The 24,173-nt window shown below is 40.6% G+C and overlaps 1 protein-coding gene across 1 annotated transcript; it reads left to right on the top strand.

Annotated features, from left to right (window-relative positions):
* Positions 1–1,082: 1,082 nt before the first annotated feature.
* LOC306979067 (S-arrestin-like) lies at positions 1,083–23,434 on the top strand (the record flags this gene model as incomplete). The annotated part of the gene is made up of 12 exons (XM_079577877.1): positions 1,083–1,136; positions 1,244–1,304; positions 2,684–2,728; positions 4,130–4,323; positions 6,594–6,653; positions 6,725–6,792; positions 8,233–8,368; positions 8,571–8,655; positions 8,722–8,794; positions 8,924–9,061; positions 12,129–12,212; positions 23,341–23,434. The coding sequence occupies exons 1-12, from the start codon at positions 1,089–1,091 to the stop codon at positions 23,432–23,434; spliced, it is 1,086 nt and encodes a 361-aa protein (XP_079434003.1). The 5' UTR covers positions 1,083–1,088.
* Between the last annotated feature and the right edge of the window lie 739 nt (positions 23,435–24,173).

Raw genomic sequence — 24,173 nt, 5'->3', positions numbered from 1 at the left:
ATGGAAATGTCCTGATCCAGGACACGGACCGGGGTCAAAGGTCACTGTCACAACATGAAGCTGCTCTGGAAACATCCACAGGTTTTCCATCGGTGCTGCTGATGTGTCAGAGTTTGGGGTTTGGCCCCTGGAACATCTGGCCCCTGGAACATCTGGCCCCTGGAACATCTGGCCCCTGGAACATCTGGCCCCTGAAACATCTGGCCCCTGGAACATCTGGCCCCTGGAACATCTGGCCCCTGCAGAGCCGTGGGAAGATGTTTTAGTTAGGGGGCAAAATTTACCCCCAAAATACTTTTTCTGTGCATAAATCCTATTTATTAACCTCTTAACTCCCGCCTGAACTGAGAGCATTTTCTCCAGTTCAGCTTTACCCAAATCCTGTAGGCCAGAGTAACGCCTCATTTGAAAGACCTACAAAACTGAATGGATCTTTTTCCTCACGTCAGATTTTTTTTCATCACTTTTTTTGTTGGGCAGTCGACTCATTTTTGTCACATTTTCGGGACTTTTTTGTCAATTTTTTCTCACTTTTTTGTCCATTTTTTGTCACTTTCTCGACAAATTATTCGCATTTTTTTGTCAATTTCATATCACTTTTTCGTCCTTTTTTTCCTCACTTTTTTGTCAAATTTTTGTAATTTTTAGTAAATTTTTCTTCACATTTTCATCCTTGTTTTTGTCTCAGTTTTGTCGCTATTTTCACACCTTTTTTCCAGACGCTTTTGGATTGGGGTAAAGCTGGAGAAAATGTGCTCGGTTCAGGTGGGAGTTAAGGGGTTAATGTTGCCTGCAGTTCACAAACTATCCACCAGGGGCTGCTGCAGCGCCCTCAGCACCCTGGGTTCCCACGGCCTTGGGCCCCTGAAACATCAGCTTCATCACAAACTATGAACTCTCTACAAAGTCTCGTCTGTGAGACTCACTGCAAAAGTCAAACCACAAAAAAAGTCTTTAATCTGAATGTTTGTGCCGCAGGAAGTGACCTCACAGTGACCTCAGAGTGACCTCACAGTGACCTCTCAGTGACCTCACAGTGACCTCAGAGTGACCTCACAGTGACCTCACAGTGACCTCACAGTGACATCATGAGTCCCAAACGAATCGTCTTCAAGAAAACTTCCCGCGACAAATCTGTGAGTGACTTTAAATCCAAAAAGTCCAAACTACGACTTCCTTTTATATCGATACTTTTACTGTTGAGCTGAAGTACTTAATACTGGAGTACTTTTCCTCTGTGCAGCTGAGCGTGTACCTGCCGCGCCGGGACTTCGTGGATCGCTGCGACTCCGTGGACCCGGTCGGTGAGTCTCTGATCAATTTAATGAAAAGCGTGAAATAGTTGAATGTCTTGGTCTAGGTATGAAAACCTTCGATATTTCAATATATAAGATAAAGGCACAATGAGGACGGTTTCTACCAGACAAATACATCAGATTAAGAGAACAGCTGCTACAAAACTGCTGGTTCCTCTGGCAGGGCCGTGGGAAGATATTTTGGCTAGGGGGTGCTGAGAGACAAGATTGCCACCCCCCAAAAACGCTATTTCTTTGCTTATTTCCTATTTATTTAACCCCTTAACTCCCACCTGAACCGAGCACATTTTCTCCAGTTTGGCTTTACCCCAATCCAAAAGCTTCTGGAAAAAAGCTGTGGAAATAGCGACAAAACTGAGACGAAAACAATGATGGAAATGAAAAAAAAATACAAAAAATGGAAAAAAAGAAGAAAAAAAATTGAAAAAAAAATCATCAAAAAATGACAAAAAACAAAAAAAATGACAAAAAATGATAAAAAAAAAGATTTTTATTTTTTTTAAATGGCCAAAAAAAAGACAAAAAAAAATGTCAATAAAAGACAAAAAAATTACAAATTTAAAAAAAAAAAAATGACATTTTTTTTTTAAATGTACCAAAAAATGACCAAAAAAAGACAAAAAAATTTGTCCAAAAAAATGACATAAAAAAATTACAGTAAATTTACAAAAACGAGTTGAATATGAAATGATAAACAATGACATTTAAAAAAAAAAGATAAAAAAAAACTAAAAAAGACAAAAAATTGACAAAAAAATAATTTAAAAAAAATTGACAAAAAAATTATAAAAAATGACACTTTTTTTTTTAAATGGACCCAAAAATTGACAAAAAGACAAAAAATGACAAAAAAAACAAAAAAATATTACAATAAATTTACATAAACGAGTTGAAAACCCCCCTCAAAAAAATTAAAAAAAAAATCTGATGACGTGAGGAAAAAGATCCATTTAGATGAGTTTTGTAGGTCTTTCAAATGAGGCGTTACACTGGCCTACAGGATTTGGGTAAAGCTGAACTGGAGAAAACGCTCTCAGTTCAGGCGGGAGTTAAGAGGTTAATATTGCTTGTAGTGCATAGACGATCCACCAGGGGGTGCTGTAGCGCCCTCAGCACCCTGGGTTCCCACGTCCTCGTCCTCTGGAGTCTCTGAACATGAAGGTGTCGGCCCCTCCAGAGGCTGCAGTTTCCGGCCTCCCCTGAACTGCTCACTGAAACGATGAGCTGCAGAATCATTTGGAACAGTGGATTTTGAGTTTTTTACTATATTTATTTTTTAATAAACTGGGAGGTTTTTGATGCTGACTCTCATTTGAGTCGACACTTTAGGAAATGTTAGGAAAATGTCATCAGTGTCTGTGTTTCAGATGGAGTGGTGGTGGTCGACCCGCAGCAGCTCAAAGGGAAGAAAGGTACGACTCACAGCAAGAAAATCACTATTACAATCACTGTTAAAGGAAATCACTATTAAAGAAAATCACTATTACAGAAAATCACTATTACAGAAAATCACTATTACAGACAATCACTGTTAAAGAAAATCACTATTAAAGAAAATCACTGTTAAAGAAAATCACTGTGAAAGAAAATCACTATTACAGACAATCACTGTTAAAGAAAATCACTATTAAAGAAAATCACTGTTAAAGAAAATCTCCGGAGGTGGGACGGGAGACTGACTTGACCAAAGCTTAAAGACTGGACTGTGGACTCGGCCTTTATATAGACTTTATATTATTATTATGTTAATATTTGTGAGGAAGCCGGCCACGAGGGGCCACTAGGGGGCAGAATGGGTAGGCAGACTTTTACCAGACATTTACTGCTCTCGCTAAAGGAGCTTCTCTGACACACAGATGTCACAGACAAAATGGCCGCCCTTAAAACCGTTACTCCACAGAGTCACGGAACAATAGAACAATTGGAGGTTCTTTTGCTTGTACAGAACAAAGCACAGGAGAAACTGTCCCTTCTTCAACCCCCCCTCGGAGCCCTTCACACCGGCTCACTCTGAACCTGAAGTTAGTTCCACAGACTCTGCGACTCAGACCCGTCCCACAGCAGTGTTGTAGAACCTTGTCCCGCAGACACTCTGTCCCACGGCAGTTTCCTCCTCGGTCACAGATCCTTTACCCGACAACGGAACCCAACTATTAACATTTACATAAGTGTTCAAATCAAAACAAAGACAGAACACAAATCAAAAATCACACACTAAAGGAAACACAAAGCAAAGTGAAACCGGTTTCCCCCGAACATGGTCCAGCCTAAGATTTTAAAATGGCCGACACAGACCACGCCCCTTCCTCTCTCACCAGGTGGTCCAGGTAAACGTCTGAGTAAATGAATAAACACAGTTTTAAATGGACAATGTGATATAATTATGAACTTATACATGAATCTGAGGGTTATTGTTGCAAACGAGACAAACAAAACACATGATGGGACAAACCCACTTTGTCACAATATTATTATATTATTATTATTGATTTGAGTGAAGCTGTTCAGCCTCAGGCGTTGAATCAAAGCAGTGAAAAGTCTGGAGCAAATGTTTGTTTCTTTGATGCATTAAAGTGAAGATTCTTAAAGTTTATTAAAGAATCAAAGGACTGGAGCTACAGCGCCCCCTGAAGAGCGCGGTGAGAACTGCATTACAGGCGGGTCGGTGTCGGCCTTAGAGCAGGGCCGGATCCCAGCGTACAGGGGCCGTACAGGGGAACCCCCACACACAAACTGTCACAAACAAATGAAAAGTGTGTGTGTGTGTGTGTGTGTGTGTGTGTGTGTGCGTGTGTGTGTGCGTGTGTGTGCAGTGTACGTGATGCTGTCGTGCACGTTCCGGTACGGGCGCCAGGACATGGACGTGATGGGCGTGGCCTTCAGGCGGGACCTGTTCGTGACGACGCGGCAGGTTTACCCTGAGCTGCAGGAGCGAAAGGCCCACAACCCCCCCCAGGACCGACTGCTGCGCAAACTGGGCCAGTACGCCTTCCCCTTCTTCTTCGAGGTAACGCAGCTCCTCCTCCTCTCACTTCCTCCTCCTCTCACTCACGGTAGCGCAGTGGTTAGCGCTCTCGCTTCACAGCTAGAAGGTCCCGGGTTCGATTCCCGCCTGCACTGCAAAAAGTAATTTACTAGATCAGTATAAAAGTCTCAATTTGAGCATAATAATCCAAATTTGAGATGTTTTGATGAGGAAAGATGTTGTCGGGCTTCAGACCCAGATTATTTCACTTGTCCTGAGACGTTTCTCACTCGTTTCGATGCATTTCGTCCTTATTTCAGGTCATTTTCTTTGCCAATGGAGTAAGAACATTGGTCTTGTCTCATTGGTGATTTTACTTTCTTATTTCAAGCGAGATTTACCCTAGAACTGGTCTGAAATGTCCTCAAACAAGCAAAGCAAACTCGGTCCGATCAGGAAAAGTGTCTAAATGAGTGAAAACCGCTCAAAACAAGAAACATTTCCTCAGTTCAAGTCATTGAAATTTGACAAAAATATGACAAAAAAATGACAAAAAAATGACAAAAAAATGACAAAAAAATGACAAAAAAATACAAAAAAATGACAAAAATGTGACAAAAAAATACAAAAAAATGACAAAAATGTGATGAAAATTTTATGAAAAAATGACCAAAAACTGACCAAAAAAAATACAAAAAATGACAAAAAAAATAAAAAAAAAATGAACAAAAAAAATACAAAAAATGACAAAAATGTGATGAAAAAATGACAAAAAACTGACCCAAAAAAATACAAAAAATAACATAAATATGACCAAAAAAATGACAAAACAATGAAAAAAAAAAATAGAAAAAATGACAAAAATGTGATGAAAATTTGACAAAAAAAATACAAAAAAATGACCAAAAGTTAAGAAGTTGTTGGGCATTTGTCCTGGATTATTTCACTTGTTCTGAGATGTTTCTCACTCGTTTGGATACATTTCGTCCTTATTTCAGGTCATTTTCTTTGCCAATGGGGAAAGAAAATTGGTCTTATCTCATTGGCAGTTTTACTTTCTTATTTCAAGCGAGATTTACCCTAGAACTGGTCTGAAATGTCCTCAAACAAGCAAAGCAAACTCGGTCCGATCAGGAAAAGTGTCTAAATGAGTGAAAACCGCTCAAAACAAGAAACATTTCCTCAATTCAAGTCATTGAAATTTGACAAAAAATGACAAAAATATGACCAAAAAAAATGAAAAAAAAAGACAAAAAATTGATTAGAAAATGACAAAAAACTGACAAAAAAATAAATAAAATGACAAAAAAATGACAAAAAATCTGATAAAAAAAATGACAAAAATTTAATTAAAAAATGACGAAAAAATGACAAAAAACTGAAAAAAAAAAAAGACAAAAAAATGACAAAAAATTGATTAAAAAATGGACGAAAAAATGACAAAAAATGACAAAAATTTGATTAAAAAATGACAAAAAAATTACAAAAAACTGAAAAAAAAAATACAAAAAATGACAAAAAACTGAAGAAAAATAAATACAAAAAATGACAAAAAAATGACAAAAATCTGACAAAAAAATGACAAAAATTTGATTAAAAAATGGACGAAAAAATGACAAAAAAATACAAAAAATGACAAAAAGTTAAGAAGTTGTTGGGCATTTGTCCTGGATTATTTCACTTGTTCTGAGATGTTTCTGACTCGTTTCGATACATTTCGTCCTCATTTCAGGTCATTTTCTTTCCCAATGGAGTAAGAACATTGGTCTGATCTCATTGGCAATTTTACTTTCTTATTTCAAGCGAGATTTACCCTAGAACTGGTCTGAAACGTCCTCAAACAAGCAAAGCAAACGTGGTTAGATCAGGAAAAAAGTGTAATTGAGTGAAAACCGCTCAAAACAAGAAACATTTCCTCAATTCAAGTCATTTAAGCCAATGCTTGATGTTTACTTTTTGCAGTGTGGACGGGGCCTTTCTGTGTGGAGTTTGTATGTTCTCCGTGTCTGCGTAGGTTTCCTCCGGGCGCTCCGGTTTCCCCTACCACTAAAAACATGCACAATAGGCCAGGATGAATGATGTGTGTGAGTGAATGTATGGTGGTGTCAGAGGGTCCGTTGGCGCAGACGTGTGTAGTCGTGAAAGCGCTTCTGACAGTCTCCCCCAGGGGAAACTGAGTGTGGAGTGAATGTAAAAGTGTCTCATGTAAAGCGCTTTGTGACTATATGTCTGTGAAAAGGCGCTGTATAAATAAAGATCTTCTTCTTCTTCACCTCCTCCTCTCACTAACCCTCTTCTCCTCCTCTGCTCAGTTTCCTGATAACCTGCCGTGCTCCGTGGCGCTGCAGCCTGGACCCAGTGACGAGGGGAAGGTAAGCCGACCCCTGACCCCTGACCCCTGACCCACACTGAGGCTCCTGCTGACGAAGCTGCTCTGTTTCAGAAATGTGCCGTGGAGTTCGAGGTGCGAGCGTTCTGCGCCGACCAGCAGGACGACAAAGTGGAGAAGCAGTGAGTCTCTTAAACACGCAGACTGTGGGGGCGGGGTCTAAAAGGGGGAACTATATGTGTTAAAAGGGGGGGTTTTTGCAAAATGGACGTTTCCAAGCTTTCCATCCTGTTATTCTGTCACTCCCTCATTAAAAACATGGCTGAAGTGTTGCCTTGGCACATTCACGTATTTCTGAGTAATCTGTAAAAACTCTGATGGCGGCCATTTTAGGGATAGGTTTGCCTGAGTCCTCCTAGGAACGCCCCCACCTCCTGGAGACGCCTCCGAGCTTTGGTCACCAGCCGAGTAACCAACCACTGCTCCTCAGCAGAACCCCCTCCCCACTGATGCCACAGACAGCGTGTGGAGGGGGCGTGTCTAAAGGCTCAGAGGTTCTTAAAGAGACAGAGGCCTATTTCAAGACATTCACTACAGCCATTTTGAGAGAGACATTTTATACAAGGCAGTTATTCTAATTTACTGCATTTACAGACCAGCAGAAGGTTTGTCATCATTGTAGTGTGATATAGACTGGAGCTATGGGACTGACAAAAGCAGAATACCCCCTCTTTAAAGCAGAACACCCCCTCTTTAAAGCAGAACACACCCTCTTTAAAGCAGAACACCCCCTCTTTAAAGCAGAACACCCCCTCTTTAAAGCAGAACACACCCTCTTTAAAGCAGAACACCCCCTCTTTAAAGCAGAACACCCCCTCTTTAAAGCAGAACACCCCCTCTTTAAAGCAGAACACCCCCTCTTTAACCTCTTAACTCCCGCCTGAACCGAGAGGATCTTTTTCCTCACGTCATCAGATTTTTTTTCCATCATTCAACTCATTTTTGTCTTATTTGTCATTTTTTGTCAATTTTTTGTATTTTTTTTGTAAAATTTATATTCCATTTTTGTCATTTCTTGTAATTTTTATAAATTTTGTGTATTTTTTTGTATTTTTTTGTCAATTTTTTTGTCAAATTTTTGTCAAATTTTCGTCAAATTTTTGTCTTTTTTTGTCAATTTTTTGTCAAATTTTTTTGTCATTTTTTGTCAAATTTTTTGTCATTTTTTGTCATTTTTTGTCATTTTTTTGTATTTTTTTTTGTATTTTTTGTCAAATTTTTCTCAATTTTTTGTCATTTTTCGTCATTTTTTTGTCAATTTTTTGTCAAATTTTTGTCAATTTTGTGTATTTTTTGTACAATTTTTATCCCATTTTTGTCACATTTTGTCATTTTTTCCTCAACTTTTCCTCATTTTTTCGTCACATTTTTGTCACATTTCCATCTTTGTTTTCGTCTCATTTTATACAAGGCAGTTATTCTAATTTACTGCATTTACATCATTGTAGTGAGATATAGACTGGTGCTATGGGACTGACAAAAGCAGAACACCCCCTCTTTAATAACAGTCTGTGCTGCGTTCAGGAGCTCCGTGTTAACAACAGTGTCTGTGCTGCGTTCAGGAGCTCGGTGCGTCTGACGATCCGGAAAGTGCAGTTCAGTCCGGACGCCGCAGGCCCCGCCCCCGTCGCCGAGATGACCTTCGAGTTCCTGATGTCGGAGAAACCGCTGCACGTCAAAATGTCGCTGCCCAAAGAGGTCAGAGGTCACTCAGTATGAACATGTACAAATATAACAACGAACTCTAAGAATCGTCTCTGAAACAGTTTGTATAAAGAAGTGAATATGATCGATACAAAGCAGGGGGTTCCCAACCTGAGCCGGGGCCCCAGAGTTATGATGATTTACTCACCCTATAAAGACGAAAGTTTCTCTGAATGTGTTTTGTTTTGTTGGTCAGACGTTTTATCACGGAGAGCCGGTCACAGTGGACGTGGAGATCACCAACTCCTCCGGCCGCGCCGTCAAAGACATCAGCCTCTCCGGTCAGTCACATGTCCTTCCACTCAGTCAGATGCCCTTCCTGTGGGTCTAACATGTGTGTGTTACAGTGGAGCAGGTGACCAACGTGGTGCTTTACTCCAACGACAAATACGTCAAGTCTGTGGCCAAAGAGGACACGACGTGAGTCACTGTAGCTTCAGTCCACTCCCTCTTCACCCTCTTCACACACTCTTCACACACTCTTCACACTCTTCACACTCTTCACCCTCTTCCCTGACTGTGTAGTGACTGATGGTCTTCCTGTTGTAGAGACTCGGTTCCTGCCGGGACGTCCCTGAAGCAGCAGTACACCCTGTACCCGCTGCTCGCCTACAATAAGGAGCGGCGTGGGCTGGCCCTGGACGGGCGCCTGAAGCACGAGGACACCAACCTGGCCTCGTCCACCATGTACGCATTATATTATTAGCATATTATTATCATATTATTATTATATTATTATCATATTATCATATTATTATCATATTATTATTATATTATTACATTATTATTATTATATTATTAGGCCCGAGCAACGGACCCGCAGAGGGACTAACTAAAGTCAATACCAGAGACCGAAAATGCAAGAATTCACGTAGCACACCCTAAAACAGGCAGTTTACAATGAGTCAATGAGAGCCCGGTCGCAAAAAATGTCATAGTACAAACTTGACATTGGCCAGGGACATAGACCACGTCGGACATGTAAAAAAATATATTATGGCCCCGCCCTAAACGCTACAGGAAGTCGGCCATCTTGGCTCAAACCTGCAAAATCGTACCTCTTGAACTTCTGATCCCGAGTCTTCAATCGAAAGCCTAAAATGTCCCAGAGCCATGTGGCTGTAATTCATCATTTACATTTATCAAATATATTTGTGCGTGGTCATGACAAGCCAGCAACTCGGGGGTCATTTTCAACAAAAATCAAAGCCTTATATCTTTCACAGACTTTGTTAGATTGGAACGGACTCAATCCGGTGCTCGTGCGCATTCCCGAGCTGGACCTAAAGATGCGCAAATGCAGCCGCTATCGACAAAAATGCCCTTGAAGTGGCTTTAAAGTGGCTTGAAAGTGGCTTTAAAGTGGCTTTAAAGTGGCTTGAAAGTGGCTTGTAAGTGGCTTGAAAGTGGCTTGTAAGTGGCTTGAAAGTGGCTTGTAAGTGGCTTTAAAGTGGCTTTAAAGTGGCTTGAAAGTGGCTTGAAAGTGGCTTTAAAGTGGCTTGAAAGTGGCTTTAAAGTGGCTTGTAAGTGGCTTGAAAGTGGCTTGTAAGTGGCTTTAAAGTGGCTTTAAAGTGGCTTGTAAGTGGCTTTAAAGTGGCTTTAAAGTGGCTTTAAAGTGGCTTGTAAGTGGCTTTAAAGTGGCTTGTAAGTGGCTTGTAAGTGGCTTTAAAGTGGCTTTAAAGTGGCTTTAAAGTGGCTTTAAAGTGGCTTTAAAGTGGCTTGTAAGTGGCTTTAAAGTGGCTTGTAAGTGGCTTGTAAGTGGCTTTAAAGTGGCTTGAAAGGGGCTTGAAAGTGGCTTTAAAGTGGCTTGAAAGTGGCTTGTAAGTGGCTTGAAAGTGGCTTGTAAGTGGCTTGAAAGTGGCTTGTAAGTGGCTTTAAAGTGGCTTTAAAGTGGCTTGAAAGTGGCTTGAAAGTGGCTTTAAAGTGGCTTGAAAGTGGCTTTAAAGTGGCTTGTAAGTGGCTTGAAAGTGGCTTGTAAGTGGCTTTAAAGTGGCTTTAAAGTGGCTTGTAAGTGGCTTTAAAGTGGCTTTAAAGTGGCTTTAAAGTGGCTTGTAAGTGGCTTTAAAGTGGCTTGTAAGTGGCTTGTAAGTGGCTTTAAAGTGGCTTTAAAGTGGCTTTAAAGTGGCTTTAAAGTGGCTTTAAAGTGGCTTGTAAGTGGCTTTAAAGTGGCTTGTAAGTGGCTTGTAAGTGGCTTTAAAGTGGCTTGAAAGGGGCTTGAAAGTGGCTTTAAAGTGGCTTGAAAGTGGCTTGTAAGTGGCTTTAAAGTGGCTTGAAAGTGGCTTGTAAGTGGCTTTAAAGTGGCTTGAAAGTGGCTTGTAAGTGGCTTTAAAGTGGCTTGTAAGTGGCTTGAAAGTGGCTTGAAAGTGGCTTGAAAGTGGCTTGAAAGTGGCTTGAAAGTGGCTTGAAAGTGGCTTGTAAGTGGCTTTAAAGTGGCTTGAAAGTGGCTTGTAAGTGGCTTTAAAGTGGCTTGAAAGTGGCTTGTAAGTGGCTTTAAAGTGGCTTGTAAGTGGCTTGAAAGTGGCTTGAAAGTGGCTTGAAAGTGGCTTGTAAGTGGCTTGAAAGTGGCTTTAAAGTGGCTTGAAAGTGGCTTTAAAGTGGCTTGAAAGTGGCTTGAAAGTGGCTTGTAAGTGGCTTGAAAGTGGCTTTAAAGTGGCTTGAAAGTGGCTTGAAAGTGGCTTGAAAGTGGCTTGTAAGTGGCTTTAAAGTGGCTTGAAAGTGGCTTGTAAGTGGCTTTAAAGTGGCTTGAAAGTGGCTTGTAAGTGGCTTGAAAGTGGCTTTAAAGTGGCTTGTAAGTGGCTTGAAAGTGGCTTGAAAGTGGCTTGTAAGTGGCTTGAAAGTGGCTTTAAAGTGGCTTGTAAGTGGCTTTAAAGTGGCTTGTAAGTGGCTTTAAAGTGGCTTGTAAGTGGCCCGCCCATCCACTGTTAAAATAGCTGGAGTCCTAAGCTGGTCTCTATCAGAGTTTCGCATCAAATTCATAATTTTTCAACTTCAAAGTCACATATATCACGACTCCTAAGCCTCTGTCACAGAAACGTTGTGGACGTTTTTTTGCTCCGAATTCCGTTTTTATAGACTGTACACAGGAAGTTCTGATTGGCTGTTTCCTGTCCGACCATGAGACTGTGAGATCAATCCCAACCCTTCATGATGCTTCTGCTCCACAATAGTCTCTAACAGAACATGTGATCATTCAGAAATCATCAGGAAACTTCTGAAGGCAAATGTTTCACGAAAAGGAAAAGGGGGCGGGACTTCTGCACATCATTTTTTGGTCATTTTTTGGTCACATTTTTATCAAATATTTGTCACACTTTTGTAATTTTTTGGTCATTTCTTCATCAATTTTTCGTCACTTTTTTGTCACATTTCCATCATTGTTTTCGTCTGAGTTCCGTCGCTATTTTCACAGCTTTTTTCCAGAAGCTTTTGGATTGGGGTAAAGCCAAACTGGAGAAAATGTGCTCGGTTCAGGTGGGAGTTAAGGGGTTAAAAGAAAAACAACAAAAAACAAAAATGTGCCGGAAAACACAACAAAATATGACGAAAACGTGACGACAAAGCGATGAAAAAAGCGATGAAAAAACAACAATAACATGAAAAAAAAAGTGACAAAAATGTGACGAAAACACGGCAAAAAAGCCACAAAAAAGTCATGAAAAAGCAACAAAAACATGACAAAAAGTTACTAAACGGGGGATGTTTTCCAGTGCTGCTGTAGTTGTGAGTCCTTCAATAATCCTCGTCTCCTCCTCAGAGTGAAGCAGGAGGTGCTGAAGGAGGTGCAGGGGATGCTGGTCTCCTACAAGGTGGTGCTGAGGATGATCGCCTCCGGGTCAGTGTCACCTGTCTGCCACTAGAGGGCGCTTTAGTCTCTCATTCCTTATTACTTACTCCTGTCTCTGTTTGCTCCGCCCCCTAAAGGACTGTGGGATCCAGGTAAAGCCTTTTCTTCTTTCCTCGTGTCCGTCTTTGTTTCATATTTGTTTCTCCCTCAGTGATGTTTCTATGGAGCTGCCGTTCAGACTGATGCACCCCCGACCCGACGCAGGTGTGTGTCCTCCTCACTCTGTGTCCTCCTCACTCTGTGTCCTCCTCACTCTGTTTCCTCCTCACTCTGTTTCCTCCTCACTCTGTGTCCTCCTCACTCTGTGTCCTCCTCACTCTGTGTCCTCCTCACTCTGTGTCCTCCTCACTCTGTGTCCTCCTCACACTGTTTCCTCCTCACTCTGTTTCCTCCTCACTCTGTGTCCTCCTCACTCTGTTTCCTCCTCACTCTGTGTAGGGCTGCTCGATTATTGAAAAAATAATAATCCCGATTATTTTTCTCATGATTGAAATCACGATTATTCAAACGATTATTTGTTGCCTTTAAAAAAAATCCATCAAAAAAAGACAAAAATCCAGCAAAAAAGTGACAAAAATCCATTTTAAAAAAAGACAAAAATCCATAAAAAAGTGACAAAAATCCATAAAAAAAAGACAAAAATCCATTAAAAAAAGACAAAAATCCATTAAAAAATGACAAAAATCCATAAAAAAAAAGACAAAAATCCATTAAAAAAAGACAAAAATCCATTAAAAAATGACAAAAATCCATAAAAAAAAGACAAAAATCCATTAAAAAAAGACAAAAATTCAGCAAAAAAGTGACAAAAATCCATTAAAAAAAGACAAAAATCCATTAAAAAAAGACAAAAATCCACTAAAAAAAAGACAAAAATTCAGCAAAAAAGTGAAAAAAATCCATTAAAAAATGAAAAAAATCCAGCAAAAAAGTGACAAAAATCCATAAAAAAAGACAAAAATCCAGCAGAAAAAGACAAAAATCCAGCAAAAAAAAAGACAAAAATCCATTAAAAAAAAGACAAAAATTCAGCAAAAAAGCAAAAAAAATCCATCAAAAAAAGACAAAAATCCAGCAAAAAAGTGACAAAAATCCATTTTAAAAAAAAGACAAAAATCCATAAAAAAGTGACAAAAATCCATAAAAAAAAGACAAAAATCCATTAAAAAAAGACAAAAATCCATTAAAAAATGACAAAAATCCATAAAAAAAAAGACAAAAATCCATTAAAAAAAGACAAAAATCCATTAAAAAATGACAAAAATCCATAAAAAAAAGACAAAAATCCATTAAAAAAAGACAAAAATTCAGCAAAAAAGTGACAAAAATCCATTAAAAAAAGACAAAAATCCATTAAAAAAAGACAAAAATCCACTAAAAAAAAGACAAAAATTCAGCAAAAAAGTGAAAAAAATCCATTAAAAAATGAAAAAAATCCAGCAAAAAAGTGACAAAAATCCATAAAAAAAGACAAAAATCCAGCAGAAAAAGACAAAAATCCAGCAAAAAAAAAGACAAAAATCCATTAAAAAAAAGACAAAAATTCAGCAAAAAAGCAAAAAAAATCCATTAAAAAAAGACAAAAATCCAGCAAAAAAGTGACAAAAATCCAGCAAAAAAGTGACAAAAATCCATAAAAAAAGACAAAAATCCAGCAGAAAAGTGACAAAAATCCATAAAAAAAGACAAAAATCCAGCAGAAAAGTGACAAAAATCCAGCAGAAAAAGACAAAAATCCAGCAAAAAAAAGACAAAAATCCAAAAATGAAAAAAATATTTTAAAAAAATTGAAAAAATAAAAATTTGATTTTTTTTTTTTTAAATTAGAAAAAAAAAATAGAAAAAAAAATTTTGAAAGAAAAATTTGAAAAAAAATATCGATTTATTGCGATTATGCTAATTTTTTAATTGTTTACTGTTGTAATCGTAATCGAATTTCGATTAATTGCACAGCCCTACTCTGTATCCTCCTCACTCTGTTTCCTCCTCACTCTGTTTCCTCCTCACTCTGTGTCCTCCTCACTCTGTGTCCTCCTCACTCTGTTTCCTCCTCACTCTGTGTCCTCCTCACTCTGTTTCCTCCTCACTCTGTGTCCTCCTCACTCTGTTTCCTCCTCACTCTGTGTCCTCCTCACTCTGTTTCCTCCTCACTCTGTTTCCTCCTCACTCTGTTTCCTCCTCACTCTGTTTCCTCCTCACTCTGTTTCCTCCTCACTCTGTGTCCTCCTCACTCTGTTTCCTCCTCACTCTGTTTCCTCCTCACTCTGTTTCCTCCTCACTCTGTTTCCTCCTCACTCTGTTTCCTCCTCACTCTGTTTCCTCCTCACTCTGTGTCCTCCTCACTCTGTTTCCTCCTCACTCTGTGTCCTCCTCACTCTGTTTCCTCCTCACTCTGTTTCCTCCTCACTCTGTTTCCTCCTCACTCTGTTTCCTCCTCACTCTGTGTCCTCCTCACACTGTGTCCTCCTCACTCTGTTTCCTCCTCACTCTGTTTCCTCCTCACTCTGTTTCCTCCTCACTGTGTTTCCTCCTCACTCTGTTTCCTCCTCACTCTGTTTCCTCCTCACTCTGTTTCCTCCTCACTCTGTGTCCTCCTCACACTGTTTCCTCCTCACACTGTTTCCTCCTCACTCTGTGTCCTCCTCACTCTGTGTCCTCCTCACTCTGTGTCCTCCTCACTCTGTGTCCTCCTCACTCTGTTTCCTCCTCACTCTGTGTCCTCCTCACTGTGTCCTCCTCACTCTGTTTCCTCCTCACTCTGTTTCCTCCTCACTCTGTGTCCTCCTCACTCTGTGTCCTCCTCACTGTGTCCTCCTCACTCTGTGTCCTCCTCACTGTGTTTCCTCCTCACTCTGTTTCCTCCTCACTCTGTTTCCTCCTCACTCTGTGTCCTCCTCACTCTGTGTCCTCCTCACTGTTTCCTCCTCACTCTGTTTCCTCCTCACTCTGTGTCCTCCTCACTCTGTTTCCTCCTCACTCTGTTTCCTCCTCACTCTGTTTCCTCCTCACTCTGTTTCCTCCTCACTCTGTGTCCTCCTCACTCTGTTTCCTCCTCACTCTGTTTCCTCCTCACTCTGTGTCCTCCTCACTCTGTTTCCTCCTCACTCTGTTTCCTCCTCACTCTGTTTCCTCCTCACTCTGTTTCCTCCTCACTCTAATAATCCTGATTATTTTTGTCATGATTGAAATCAAGATTATTCAAACGATTATTTGTTGCCTTTAAAAAAAATCCAGCAAAAAAATGACAGAAATCCGTTAAAAAAAAGACAAAAATCCATTAAAAAAAATGATAAAAATTCATTAAAAAAAGGCAAAAATCCATAAAATAAATGACAAAAATCCATTAAAAAAAAGACAAAAATCCAGCAAAAAAATGACAAAAATCCGGCAAAAAGGTGATAAAAATCCATCAAAAAATGACAAAAATCCATTAAAAAAAAGACAAAAATCCATTAAAAAAAAGACAAAAATCCATTAAAAAAAAGACAAAAATCCAGCAAAAAAATGACAAAAATCCAGCAAAAAAGTGACAAAAATCCAAAAATTAAACATTAGAATTTTTTTTTTTTTTTAAATAAAAATTTGAAAAAAAAATTAAAAAAAAAAAATAGAAAAAAAATTAGAAAAAAACAAATTAAAAAAAAACAAATGAAAACTGTCCTCCTCACTCTGTTTCCTCCTCACTCTATTTCCTCCTCACTCTGTGTCCTCCTCACTCTGTTTCCTCCTCACTCTGTGTCCTCCTCACTCTGTTTCCTCCTCACTCTGTTTCCTCCTCACTCTGTTTCCTCCTCTCTCTGTTTCCTCCTCACTCTGTTTCCTCCTCACACTGTTTCCTCCTCACTGTTTCCTCCTCACTCTGTTTCCTCCTCACTCTGTTTCCTCCTCTCTCTGTTTCCTCCTCACTCTGTGTCCTCCTCACTCTGTGTCCTCCTCACTCTGTTTCCTCCTCACTCTGTTTCCTCCTCACTCTGTTTCCTCCTCACTCTGTGTCCTCCTCACTCTGTTTCCTCCTCACTCTGTTTCCTCCTCACTCTGTTTCCTCCTCACTCTGTTTCCTCTTCACTCTGTGTCCTCCTCACTCTGTGTCCTCCTCACTCTGTGTCCTCCTCACTCTGTGTCCTCCTCACTCTGTGTCCTCCTCACTCTGTGTCCTCCTCACTCTGTGTCCTCCTCACTCTGTTTCCTCCTCACTCTGTTTCCTCCTCACTCTGTTTCCTCCTCACTCTGTTTCCTCCTCACTCTGTTTCCTCCTCACTCTGTGTCCTCCTCACTCTGTGTCCTCCTCACTCTGTGTCCTCCTCACTCTGTTTCCTCCTCACTCTGTGTCCTCCTCACTCTGTTTCCTCCTCACTCTGTTTCCTCCTCACTCTGTGTCCTCCTCACTCTGTGTCCTCCTCACTCTGTTTCCTCCTCACTCTGTTTCCTCCTCACTCTGTTTCCTCCTCACTCTGTGTCCTCCTCACTCTGTGTCCTCCTCACTCTGTTTCCTCCTCACTCTGTGTCCTCCTCACTCTGTGTCCTCCTCACTCTGTTTCCTCCTCACTCTGTTTCCTCCTCACTCTGTGTCCTCCTCACTCTGTTTCCTCCTCACTCTGTGTCCTCCTCACTCTGTTTCCTCCTCACTCTGTTTCCTCCTCACTCTGTGTCCTCCTCACTCTGTTTCCTCCTCACTCTGTTTCCTCCTCACACTGTGTCCTCCTCACTCTGTTTCCTCCTCACTCTGTGTCCTCCTCACTCTGTTTCCTCCTCACTCTGTTTCCTCCTCACACTGTGTCCTCCTCACTCTGTTTCCTCCTCACTCTGTGTCCTCCTCACTCTGTTTCCTCCTCACTCTGTTTCCTCCTCACTCTGTTTCCTCCTCACTCTGTGTCCTCCTCACTCTGTTTCCTCCTCACTCTGTGTCCTCCTCACTCTGTTTCCTCCTCACTCTGTGTCCTCCTCACACTGTTTCCTCCTCACTCTGTTTCCTCCTCACTCTGTTTTTCTGTCTCTGCAGTTAAGGAAAGGTAAGACTCGAGAGCGGCCGGAGATTTGTCTGAAACAGGTCGGTGTCGTTTTCTGACGTTCTGGAGCCGAGAGGTCACGACAACAACACAACAACGACACAATAACAACACAACACAGACACAACAACAACACAACAACATAACAATGACAACACAACAACGACACAACAACAACACAACAACAACACAATGACGACGCAACAACGACACAATAACAACACAACAACGACGCAATAACAACACAACAACGACACAATAACAACACAACAACGACGCAATAACAACACAACAACGACACAATAACAACACAACAACGACGCAATAACAACACAACAACGACACAATAACAACACAACAACGACGCAATAACAACACAACAACGACACAATAACAACACAACAACGACGCAATAACAACACAACAACGACACAATAACAACACAACACAGACACAACAACAACACAACAACATAACAATGACAACACAACAACGACACAACAACAACACAACAACAACACAATGACGACGCAACAACGACACAATAACAACACAACAACGACGCAATAACAACACAACAACGACACAATAACAACACAACAACGACGCAATAACAACACAACAACGACACAATAACAACACAACAACGACGCAATAACAACACAACAACGACACAATAACAACACAATAACAACACAACAACACAACAACAACGACACAACAACAACACAATAACAACATAACAACGACAACACAACAACACAACACAACAACAACACATTGGCTATGACGGTTACTAGACGTTCCTGAGGTAACCCATTTTTTCCATTTGTGGTCTCAGAGCGCCATCTTGTGGCTTGTAATGGTAGTGCAGTGTAATTTACCTGCATTTCTTTCAGTGACTGCAGAGCATTTTATTTAGTACTTTGCAGTAATTTTGTTTATAGTCAATCTTAATTTCATGAGTGCGATTATACTATGTTATTCTATACTATTGAACAAGTCAGTACATACTGATGTATCTTATTTAATAGTGTGTATAACAGTATATAATTTGTTTTGCACAACACATTTCTGTACTCTGTAATATACAGTATAACTATATTATTCTGTATGTTCATTTGCAGAAACCACACACTCACCAAATCCTACAATAAATCTGTCATTTACAAGGAAGTGGCATCTATTCTCTGACAGGAAGACTCAGCCACAGCTGTTAACGTGCACGTCCGCTACAACGGGTTTAATGTAGAACATACGATGTCAGAGCAGCTAAAGCTACACTGCGTCTCACTATACGTTTATTAAACACTTTAACTGCAAACACCTCAAACCTGTGAAGAAATGAAGATCTGAGCTGATGCATCGACACGGCTGTTTGCTGCTGCAGAGTTTACACGTTGTAGACGTTTAGCATTAGCGATAAATGACGGCACTATTATTGTAGTGCACTTTAACCTTGTAGTGACTGAGCGTCTGCTGCAGATTCTTCTGTCTGTTCTTCACCTCCATCAACTGTTCATCGTCACAAACACCAGGAGTATGTGTAATTCATGCAGTTCTTGTATTTGAAGAGTTTCGTGGAGCTAGGCTAGTGCTAGGCTAGTGCATGTCTATGGTATCAGCTAGCCTGCATTAAAAACAGTGTGACCCGCTCCACAGAGCACCTGAGGCAAATCACTGATAACACCAGACTAACCATATACATGTCTGGAATATTTTGAGGGACTATTTTCCATCAGATAACTTTCCTCTGAGTGACTCCTCGGCGCCTCCTCTGGTGTAAATGCGGCGTAACCTTCCCTCTGAGTGACTCCTCGGCGCCTCCTCTGGTGTAAATGCGGCGTAACCTTCCCTCTGAGTGACTCCTCGGCGCCTCCTCTGGTGTAAATGCGGCGTAACTTCCCTCTGAGTGACTCCTCGGCGCCTCCTCTGGTGTAAATGCGGCGTAACCTTCCCTCTGAGTGACTCCTCGGCGCCTCCTCTGGTGTAAATGCGGCGTAACTTCCCTCTGAGTGACTCCTCGGCGCCTCCTCTGGTGTAAATGCGGCGTAACCTCCCTCTGAGTGACTCCTCGGCGCCTCCTCTGGTGTAAATGCGGCGTAACCTTCCTCTGAGTGACTCCTCGGCGATAAAAAATGACAAAATTTGACAAAAAATTGATAAAAAGTGACAAAAAAATTGCAAAATGTGATAAAAAATTTGACAAAAAATTGATAAAAAATGACAAAAAATGTGATACAAATTTGACAAAAAATTGATAAAAAATGACAAAATTTGACAAAAAATTGATAAAAAATGACAAAAAAAATGTGATAAAAATTTGACAAAAAATTGACAAAAAAATTGCAAAATGTGATAAAAAATTGACAAAAAATTGATAAAAAATGACAAAACAATGTGATACAAATTTGACAAAAAATTGATAAAAAATGACAAAAATTGGATAAAAAAATGACAAAAAATTGACAAAAAAATTGCAAAATGTGATAAAAAATTGATAAAAAATGACAAAAATTGGATAAAAAAATGACAAAAAATTGACAAAAAATTTGCAAAATTTAATAAAAAATTGATAAAAAATTTGCAAAATTTAATAAAAAATTGATAAAAAATGACAAAAAATTGTGATAAAAATTTGACAAAAAATTGATAAAAAATGACAAAATTTGACAAAAAATTGATAAAAAATGACAAAAAAATTTGATAAAATTTTGACAAAAAATTGATAAAAAATGACAAAAAAATGTGACGTGATAAAAAGCTCCTCTCAGGCGGGTTCAGGCGGGAGTTAAGAGGTTCATGAAGGACACACGTGTGAACACATGATCCACAGTTGAAAATAGAAAACATGGAATTGTGTGAAAAAAAGACTGTAAACTTGTGTCAAACATCGTGAAATATCCCTTTAAAGTGGAACACATGCTGCGAGGCGTCCGCGCTGTCATTCCTCTGGTGTAAACCTTCCTCTGAGTGACTCCTCGGCGCCTCCTCTGGTGTAAATGCGGCGTAACCTTCCTCTGAGTGACTCCTCGGCGCCTCCTCTGGTGTAAATGCGGCGTAACTTCCCTCTGAGTGACTCCTCGGCGCCTCCTCTGGTGTAAATGCGGCGTAACTTCCCTCTGAGTGACTCCTCGGCGCCTCCTCTGGTGTAAATGCGGCGTAACTTCCTTCTGAGTGACTCCTCGGCGCCTCCTCTGGTGTAAATGCGGCGTAACTTCCCTCTGAGTGACTCCTCGGCGCCTCCTCTGGTGTAAATGCGGCGTAACCTTCCTCTGAGTGACTCCTCGGCGCCTCCTCTGGTGTAAATGCGGCGTAACTTCCCTCTGAGTGACTCCTCGGCGCCTCCTCTGGTGTAAATGCGGCGTAACTTCCCTCTGAGTGACTCCTCGGCGCCTCCTCTGGTGTAAATGCGGCGTTAAAAATGGACAAAAAAAATGACAAAAAATTGACAAAAAATTGCAAAATGATAAAAAATTGATAAAAAATGACAAAAAATTTGATAAAAATTTGACAAAAAATTGATAAAAAATGACAAAAAAATGACAAAAAATTGACAAAAAATTGAAAAATGTGATAAAAAATTGATAAAAAAATGACAAAAAATGTGATAAAAATTTGACAAAAAATTGATAAAAAATGACAAAAATTTGATTAAAAAATGACTAAAATGTGATAAAATGTGACAAAAAAAATGACAAAAAATGGACAAAAAAATGACAAAAAATTGACAAAAAATTGAAAAATGTGATAAAAAATTGATAAAAAAATGACAAAAAATGTGATAAAAATTTGACAAAAAATTGATAAAAAATGACCAAAAAATGACCAAAAAAATTGACAAAAAATTGATACTGACAGTAAATACGGTGACACTGACAGATAAAAACATAAGGAGGAACCCCCTGGAGCTTAATTCTGGTCTCTTATATATATATAAATGCGGCGTAACCTCCCTCTGAGTGACTCCTCGGCGCCTCCTCTGGTGTAAATGCGGCGTAACCTTCCTCTGAGTGACTCCTCGGCGCCTCCTCTGGTGTAAATGCGGCGTAACTTCCCTCTGAGTGACTCCTCGGCGCCTCCTCTGGTGTAAATGCGGCGTAACCTCCCTCTGAGTGACTCCTCGGCGCCTCCTCTGGTGTAAATGCGGCGTAACCTTCCTCTGAGTGACTCCTCGGCGATAAAAAATGACAAAATTTGACAAAAAATTGATAAAAAGTGACAAAAAAATTGCAAAATGTGATAAAAAATTTGACAAAAAATTGATAAAAAATGACAAAAAATGTGATACAAATTTGACAAAAAATTGATAAAAAATGACAAAATTTGACAAAAAATTGATAAAAAATGACAAAAAAAATGTGATAAAAATTTGACAAAAAATTGACAAAAAAATTGCAAAATGTGATAAAAAATTGACAAAAAATTGATAAAAAATGACAAAACAATGTGATACAAATTTGACAAAAAATTGATAAAAAATGACAAAAATTGGATAAAAAAATGACAAAAAATTGACAAAAAAATTGCAAAATGTGATAAAAAATTGATAAAAAATGACAAAAATTGGATAAAAAAATGACAAAAAATTGACAAAAAATTTGCAAAATTTAATAAAAAATTGATAAAAAATTTGCAAAATTTAATAAAAAATTGATAAAAAATGACAAAAAATTGTGATAAAAATTTGACAAAAAATTGATAAAAAATGACAAAATTTGACAAAAAATTGATAAAAAATGACAAAAAAATTTGATAAAATTTTGACAAAAAATTGATAAAAAATGACAAAAAAATGTGACGTGATAAAAAGCTCCTCTCAGGCGGGTTCAGGCGGGAGTTAAGAGGTTCATGAAGGACACACGTGTGAACACATGATCCACAGTTGAAAATAGAAAACATGGAATTGTGTGAAAAAAAGACTGTAAACTTGTGTCAAACATCGTGAAATATCCCTTTAAAGTGGAACACATGCTGCGAGGCGTCCGCGCTGTCATTCCTCTGGTGTAAACCTTCCTCTGAGTGACTCCTCGGCGCCTCCTCTGGTGTAAATGCGGCGTAACCTTCCTCTGAGTGACTCCTCGGCGCCTCCTCTGGTGTAAATGCGGCGTAACTTCCCTCTGAGTGACTCCTCGGCGCCTCCTCTGGTGTAAATGCGGCGTAACTTCCCTCTGAGTGACTCCTCGGCGCCTCCTCTGGTGTAAATGCGGCGTAACTTCCTTCTGAGTGACTCCTCGGCGCCTCCTCTGGTGTAAATGCGGCGTAACTTCCCTCTGAGTGACTCCTCGGCGCCTCCTCTGGTGTAAATGCGGCGTAACCTTCCTCTGAGTGACTCCTCGGCGCCTCCTCTGGTGTAAATGCGGCGTAACTTCCCTCTGAGTGACTCCTCGGCGCCTCCTCTGGTGTAAATGCGGCGTAACTTCCCTCTGAGTGACTCCTCGGCGCCTCCTCTGGTGTAAATGCGGCGTTAAAAATGGACAAAAAAAATGACAAAAAATTGACAAAAAATTGCAAAATGATAAAAAATTGATAAAAAATGACAAAAAATTTGATAAAAATTTGACAAAAAATTGATAAAAAATGACAAAAAAATGACAAAAAATTGACAAAAAATTGAAAAATGTGATAAAAAATTGATAAAAAAATGACAAAAAATGTGATAAAAATTTGACAAAAAATTGATAAAAAATGACAAAAATTTGATTAAAAAATGACTAAAATGTGATAAAATGTGACAAAAAAAATGACAAAAAATGGACAAAAAAATGACAAAAAATTGACAAAAAATTGAAAAATGTGATAAAAAATTGATAAAAAAATGACAAAAAATGTGATAAAAATTTGATAAAAAATGACCAAAAAATGACCAAAAAAATTGACAAAAAATTGATACTGACAGTAAATACGGTGACACTGACAGATAAAAACATAAGGAGGAACCCCCTGGAGCTTAATTCTGGTCTCTTATATATATATAAATGCGGCGTAACCTCCCTCTGAGTGACTCCTCGGCGCCTCCTCTGGTGTAAATGCGGCGTAACCTTCCTCTGAGTGACTCCTCGGCGCCTCCTCTGGTGGCGTCGGGCTCGTGATGATGTTTCCGTGTGTTTCTGCAGCGCTGACGGCGACGACATGGTGTTCGAGGAGTTTAAGAGGGTTTACCTGAAGGGCGTGATCGGAGACGACGACGAGTCTCCCACCGAGGCCTGAAGGGGGCGCCACCGCCACGCCGCAGCACGCCACGCCCCCGCAGCCTGAGAGCCCGCCCCACAGCCTGAGACTCCGCCCCACAGCCTGAGACTCCTCCCCACAGCCTGAGACCCCGCCCCCACAGCCTGAGACCCCGTCCCCACAGCCTGAGACTCCTCCCCACAGCCTGAGACTCCGCCCCACAGCCCGAGACCCCGCCCCACAGCCTGAGACTCCGCCCCACAGCCTGAGACTCCTCCCCACAGCCTGAGACTCCTCCCCACAGCTTGAGACTCCTCCCCACAGCCTGAGACTCCGCCCCCACAGCCTGAGACTCCGCCCCCCCAGCCTGAGACTCCGCCCCACAGCCTGAGACTCCTCCCCACAGCCTGAGACCCCGCCCCCACAGCCTGAGACTCCTCCCCCACAGCCTGAGACTCCTCCCCCACAGCCTGAGACTCCGCCCCCACAGCCTGAGACCCCGCCCCACAGCTTGAGACTCCGCCCCCACAGCCTGAGACCCCGCCCCCACAGCCTGAGACCCCGCCCCCACAGCCTGAGACTCCTCCCCCACAGCCTGAGACTCCTCCCCACAGCCTGAGATCCTGCCCCACAGCCTGAGACCCCGCCCCACAGCCTGAGACTCCTCCCCACAACCTGAGACTCCTCCCCACAGCCTGAGACCCCGCCCCACAGCCTGAGACTCCTCCCCCACAGCCTGAGACTCCTCCCCACAGCCTGAGACCCTGCCCCCACAGCC

Source organism: Gobius niger (genome assembly GCF_951799975.1).
Source record: "Gobius niger genome assembly, chromosome: 1".
Classification (NCBI taxonomy): Eukaryota; Metazoa; Chordata; class Actinopteri; order Gobiiformes; family Gobiidae; genus Gobius; species Gobius niger.
The sequence above is the reverse complement of the archived record's forward strand: the minus strand, read 5'-3'. Positions and strand labels throughout refer to the sequence as shown.